This window comes from Oryza brachyantha, chromosome 3, assembly GCF_000231095.2.
Source record: "Oryza brachyantha chromosome 3, ObraRS2, whole genome shotgun sequence".
NCBI lineage: Eukaryota > Viridiplantae > Streptophyta > Magnoliopsida > Poales > Poaceae > Oryza > Oryza brachyantha.
In genome coordinates, this window is record NC_023165.2 from 2,188,966 (window position 1) to 2,195,801 (window position 6,836).

The 6,836-nt window shown below is 37.3% G+C and overlaps 1 protein-coding gene across 1 annotated transcript; it reads left to right on the top strand.

The window, feature by feature from the left end:
- The first annotated feature begins 3,151 nt into the window (after nt 1–3,151).
- LOC102703943 (uncharacterized protein SYNPCC7002_A1590) lies at nt 3,152–5,692 on the top strand. The gene is made up of 6 exons (XM_006649336.3): nt 3,152–3,460; nt 3,552–3,742; nt 3,834–3,879; nt 4,474–4,556; nt 4,649–4,765; nt 5,271–5,692. The coding sequence occupies exons 1-6, from the start codon at nt 3,277–3,279 to the stop codon at nt 5,340–5,342; spliced, it is 693 nt and encodes a 230-aa protein (XP_006649399.1). The 5' UTR covers nt 3,152–3,276; the 3' UTR covers nt 5,343–5,692.
- The last annotated feature ends 1,144 nt before the right edge of the window (nt 5,693–6,836 follow it).

Sequence of the window (6,836 nt, forward strand, 5' to 3'; positions counted from 1 at the left end):
AATTCAAATTTTAATTTATAAGCAAAAATGGAAGAGGAAAGATGAGACTGGCTGAATTCTAAATTTGTTGGAGCACGTAAAATGCATCCAACCACTAAACCACATTTGGCTGTAAATGAGACTACCACGAACTGCAGCCCATGGGAGCTCCATACAAATCTTTCGACCATCCTCTGAAAGATTGCATTCCAAATCGAAAATATGCCCCTCTCAACCATATTTGCCGTGTGCTCCTTAAAATGAAGTTGCACCTCCGAAGATTGAATATATTTTTTGTCGGGTTGGTCGAAAGAAAGGGCAACCAAATTTCATTAAGAGGAGAATTTACAGAAGTTTTACAAGGGTGCCGTGAGGTGTCTCACAGTCGGAGAGAGGGAGGCAGGCCCCCCTAGCGCGTGGATACAACGCAACACACCTGCAAGGCGCCATACCGCCATTTCCTCCTTAATTTCTTGAACCACCTGAGCAGGGGATCTGCTAGTATGGTTGAAAATTCTGGCGTTTCTCTCCTTTCGCACCAACCAACAGCTCAATTGAACCAGACAGTCGAAATTGTCCCTGTAGCGCGTCCGACAACGCAACCGTTCGAAAGATTGAATATTCGAACATCCATATCGAAAATTGAACAATATTTCCCACTTTTTCAGTAAGCAGTGAAAGCTAGATTCTCGACAAAAGCAATGAACTGCAAATTAATCAATATTTGGAACTAATATTTTCTCAAATGAAAAAAGGAGTGACTTTAAGTATATTGCACCGTAAACATTCTCTACCTAAAAGAGCAATCGTTCGTTCTCTCCTCACCTTGCGTGTAATGTGTCATGCCTGTGATAAATCCAGAAAAAAATAATAATGAATAACCTATCATACTGAACATTATAAGTGGTAGTGACAGAGCGCTATAGCGAGAGTAATGTAAAAAAAACAAATCACTATAACTATTAAAATCATTATTTTTTTATAAAACCATCTATCTTATACCATATAAATAATATTTATCGAATTTTACATATTGACTCCACGACGTTGTGTATTAATCTCTCTGTTTCATAATGTAAGATGTTTGACTTTTTTTTATCAGCAATGTTTGACCATTTATTTTATTCAAACAATTATGAAAAATATCATGTGACTTATTTTATTATTAAAAGAACTTTAAGTATGACTTATCATTTTTATATTTATATTAAATTTTTGAATAAGATAAATATTAGAAGATTAAAAAAGAGTTAAATATCTATCTATCTATTATATATATAAAGTAACAGGAAAAGGAGCCACCACGTTCGTTCTCATGGGCTAGAAAATCCCAAATTAATCGAGAGAAAATAAGGAAAAAAAGAAAGGGTTTTTTTAGGAGAAAAAGATAAAAAAGAAATAGTTTTTTTAGGAGAAAAAAAACGTGACTGGAAGGAGTGGATTGGACAAATTGAGAAAAAAAAACGTGATTTCTAGGAGAGAAAAAAAGAAAGTTGATTTTTTTTTATCTAGATCGGAGAAGGAGAAAAAAAGTGATTTTTTAGACTAAAAAAGAACGTGATATTTTTAGATAAAAAAGAACATGGATTTTTTAAATCTAGATTGGACAAGGAGTTCTTTTTGGAGAAAAAACATGATTTTTTGGATAACAAAGAATGGGTATTTTTCTTGGAATGATTGGATTTTTTTTAATCTGGATCGGATGAGGAGAAGAAAATGATTTTTTGGATAAAATAACGTAATTTTTTTAGATAAAAAAGAACGTGGATTTTTTTCTTGAAATGCTTGGATTTTTTTTAATCTGCATCGGACGAGGAGACAAAAATAAGATTTTTTGGATAAAAAAAGAACGTGAATTTTTATTGGGATGATTGGATTTTTTTCTTAAATCTGGATTGGACAAGGAGAAGAAACCATGATTTTTAAGATAAAAATAGAACATGGATTTTTTTGGGGGGAAGGATTGGATTTTTTTTTTAAAATCTAGATCAGGCAAGGAGAAAAAACCGTGATTTTTTTGGATAAAAAATAATATAATTTTTTGGATAAAAAAGAACGTGGATTTTTGGAAAATCTGGATTGGATTGGATTTTTTTAATCTGGACGGGCAAGGAGTTTTATTAGGAGAAAAAAAGTGATATTTTTGGAATCGAAAAAAAGAAAAGATAATATTTTTTTTGATCGGACAAAGATAGTAAAAAAATCAGGGTTTTTTGGGTCAAGCCGTGGAAGGAAAATAAGAGATTAAAAATGATAGTGTTAGGAGAAAAATGAATAAGATTTTTTGGATTAAAATGTGATTTTGGATTTCTTTTGGAATCGTAAAAATGAAACGATAATGATTTTTTTTATCGGACAAGTGATTTATGATCAAGGAAAATGAGAGACAGAGATAAAAAAGAAAAGATAATATCTTTTAGGAATCACACAAGGTAAGGGAAAAAATCAAGTTTTTTTAATCGATGCCTCTGCCGTTCAAGGAAAGAAAAAAAAATCAGTTTTTTTTGGATCGTGCAGTTGAAGGAAAATAAGAGATAAAAAAGAAAAAAATAATATTTTTTTAAATCGGAGAAGGAAGGGAAAAATATTAGGGTCTTTTTAATCCGCGCGGCTGCCGTCAGATCCCTACGAGGATATCGTTTAATATTAAACTAAAAAAATTTCTCATATGCCTAAAAATATTTAATTTATTTTATAGTTAACGATATGTTATTTGAAACATGTTATAGACAACAACAAATAATTAATATATACGAAAGATATGCACGAAGGATATTATGCCATAAAATTTGTACAATTTTGATCTATTGTAGTATTATCCTTAGATGTATTATGTTGTTAAGATAATATAAAATGAGTCATTGTTTTAATTTGTATGAAGTATCAAATGTAAAAGTTTAATCTAAATTAGGTCTAAGTTTAATACTATATTACCACTTTAATATTTATATTTTACAATATAATATGAAACTATATTTATTATATAAGAATTTTCGTAACGAGGATAGCCGCACCTTCTACGCGGGCCACGAGCTAGTTTTATAATACTAATAATATATACCGGATACATGATACATCCCCCGACCACCCGGCGTTCCGGTCTTCCAGATCTCCACCCATCCCTGTCCCATTCCATCTTATCCGTCCAAATAAAAACAAAGAAATCGAACCCAAAATTCCTCCCCCACACGGCCACACCACGCCTTCCCCACACGCACGCTTGCTCCAGTTCCCGGGGGGACGCAACCGCCGCTGGCCACTCACCCGGCAGCCGACGCCCCGCGCGCGCGCCCAAAAATGGCTGCGTCGCTCCGGTCGCCGCTGCCCTTCCCGGCCACCTTCCGCCGCTGCCGCGCCGTCGTGCGCGCCTCCTCCTCCTCCTCCTCGTCCTCCTCCCCCGCCGTGTCGTCCTCCCCCAAGGCGCGCTTCGTCGCCCGCCGCTCCGAGTCCACCTCCGTCCAGCAGCTCGCCCGCCCGCTCGGTATCTCTTCCCCCCTCTCGGACTAATCCCTCCCGGTTCAGGATCCGGGAGATCCCCCTGAGCCTGAGATGATGTTTGCTTGCTCGTGTAGCGGAGTATATGAGCTTGCCGGCGAGTCAGTACTCGGTGCTCGACGCGGAGCGCATCGAGCGCGTCGATGAATCCACCTTCCGCTGCTACGTCTACCGCTTCCGCTTCTTCGCGCTCGAGGTCTGCCCCGTGCTCCTTGTTCGCGTCGACGAGGAGCCCAACGGCTGCTGTATTAGCCTCCTCTCCTGCAAGGTTTGGTACCTACGTGCTGCTTCACCGACGGCAGCTGGTCTATTTTGTGGATTGCGATCAATGTCACTTATTTGAAATTTCCGTTTCTCAGCTCGAGGGATCACCACTTGTGGAGGCGCAGAATGACAAGTTTTCAGGTAAGGTCGGTTTTAGAAATCCCACGGCAAAAACAATTACAATTACAATAGTTGCTTCTTGATTTTATTACTGATATTTCCCATGGTTTGGACTAGATAATGATCAAAGATAAATACACTGTCACAACCTCATAAACAATAGCTGATGCTGATGTTTACTTGTTTGTGATTCTTTACATGATAATATCTCACGTTTCATATTATAACTTATAAGATATTCTAGCTCTCACTAGATTCATATGGATACTAATGAGTCTGAACACATATATAAACATATTCATTGCTTCATGAATGAATCTAGGTAGAGTCGGAACATCTTATAATATAAAACATAGGGAGTTTTTTTTCGCGCTCGCGCGTGGGGGGGTGGTAGCAACACAAAACAGAACAAGCCTGAGTAACAAATATGCACAGTTAAAATATGTAATTTCAATATATTTAGGAAGCCTTTTCATAGTCACAGTGGCACAATTTATTAGCAAATCTAGCTAAGTTTTAATATGTATGATTCTTAGTTTTGTTTTGCATATTCTAAGATAATCTATTGAATTCCTTGTCCAGGAAATCATTGACATGATTTACTGTGGAATGCAGCTTCCATGGTGAATAGGGTGTTCTGCAACAGTAGCATGAATGATTCAACATTTCAACAGCTTACATCGGATACTACAATTGAGGTAATCAATTCTCTGGCTCTCACCTGACTTTGGCTGTCTAAGCATCATACAAAGTTATTGGACATAATTACATTCTTGTCACAAATTTCCAGGTTACAATTGATATACCCTTCCCATTCCAATCATTACCAGTTGAAGCGATTGAATCAAGTGGCAGGCAAGTTCTTGGGCAGCTACTCCGAGTCATGCTTCCACGATTTTTGAAGCAGGTCAGTTAAATACCTTTTTTTAGGTTATCAGTTAAACACTTTGTTATTATCTAAAAAAAGTTAAATACTTGCTTGCAAATTTTAACAATAATCAAGACATCAAGTCTAGGTAGCTACATTTATTTATCGTCTATTAATCAACATCTGATGTTTCACAGATAGTTCAGTTTTAGATGTTTGCTTTTGTTCCATCAATTTGAATTTTAGCCTTGCATTTCAACTCCATATCTAGATTTTGTTACCAGCAAACTAATCAATATTTGCACTCTCACGGATGGTTCAGTTTCTAGTTTTCTTTCTATTTGTTCAATCATATAACTACTAATAAACTAAATGACCTGAAAAAAAGAATGATACATGCTAGTATGAATGAAATCCATGTTCAGTAATTGGCAGGTAGAAGAACTTACTAGGATTATGTGAAGTGTGAGTAGCAGTTCCTATGATTCTCTTAATATTTGTGCTAGAGATTATTTGCCAACTAAGAAAATTATTTTGCTATCAGCTTGTTAAGGACTACCAAGCATGGGCTTCGGGTGATTCTTCAAGGAAGCCACTTGGCACCGGTGAAATATGAAGCCATGCAGTATCACCATTAGGCATGATAGTTTTTTTTCCTGTTGAATTAGTTATTGCTTGATGGGGTATAGAAAAGCTGTTTATACGTCATCCATTTTGCTCATAAATCCATTTGCTTCTTTGTGGTCTTTGCCTGAAGATGTTCAGTGGAGTTGTGCTTATGGATTTATGCCAAGCGACTAGTCACATACATCTGTAGGTTGTTCATTTACACTCTTCTGTGTCCCTACACCCAACTCATAACAAATTATGGTCCTGTGATGTAAGGATTGTATATGCAAGGTAGGGGTCAGGTATGGTTATCTGGTACCGAGCAATATGCGCTGGAAATTTTTTTATTTTTTAAAACCTTTTTAATAAATAATTTTATTACTAAACCTTCGGAGAAAATATTTCCACCCTATGAACCTTTTAGCCACGCTACCAATATTGACGTGGCGAAACGGCTTACTTGTCTTGCTACGCCATTGACATTGGCGTGGCAAGACTGGCGTCTTGACACCATGCCACGCTGACCAGACTGCGTGACAATGTTGTCTTGCCGCGCCACCAATAATGACGTGGTCAAGAGGTTCAGTTTTTTTAAAAAATTGCTCGGTGGTTTAGTAATAAAATTACTTACTAAAATGATTTATTTAATAAAATAATTTCTATGCGCTGACAACGAAGGTGACCACTGAACAGGCCGGATGTTCAGGGGCATTTTATCTGTCATGTTGAGTTTATAACTACCTTTCCAGTCTGGGTGACGGTTGGTGTTTGTATTTTGTGTTATCCATACATCATAAATATACGTACTCTGTCTAGTGTAGAAAGGGATGGTATATCAATCAGATGTGAAAAAGGGATTAGTCATTTACTTATTATTCGTTCTTCACACTTTAGAGTAAATGGTTATATGTTGAATCAAAGCTAGATGCCCCTCAATAGTGTATTTGGAGTCAAGAATCAAGATGTGCCTGATGATCAGATGGCGCAATGACAGGTAAATGCTTTGTAAAAGATAAGCTATTTGCTCAAATTAATAAAGATCTAGAGTCCCTCTGAAGATTAGCTAATGAGATATGTGTCACACCCGGAGTTTTATCCTAAGCCTAAAATCGTAAAAAGAAATCCGTAAATAACAATTGACTTAATTAACTTAGGAAAAATTCCTCTAAAAGAACTTAATTTAATTAAATCGGGGTTCGCAAATCGACTAATTTGATTTAAACTCAAATTGCAGAAGTATAAAATGTGGCCAAACAAATTAATTTAAAACTCGGCAAAAGTGGGGCTTTCCTTTTTCCCTCCTTTTTCCTTTCTTTTTCCCTTCCTTCTCAAATTGGGCCGAAGTCCAATTTTTCTCCTCTCCCTTTTTCTTTTTTTCTCCTTTTTTCTTTTTCCCTTCCCGGGCCAGCCCAGCCGAGCCGGCTCACCTCTTCCTCCAGGCCGGCCCAGCCGACTGGCCTTCTCCCCGCGCGCGCCTTCTCCCCCTGGGCCGCCGCTCTGC

Bases quoted from the DNA above. Each gene is read 5' to 3' on its own strand.
- LOC102703943 (XM_006649336.3), top strand. From the start codon at position 3,277: ATGGCTGCGTCGCTCCGGTCGCCGCTGCCCTTCCCGGCCACCTTCCGC. The intron at 3,743-3,833 runs GTTTGGTACCTA...TCCGTTTCTCAG, and splicing joins TTAGCCTCCTCTCCTGCAAG to CTCGAGGGATCACCACTTGT. The intron at 4,557-4,648 runs GTAATCAATTCT...ACAAATTTCCAG, and splicing joins CATCGGATACTACAATTGAG to GTTACAATTGATATACCCTT.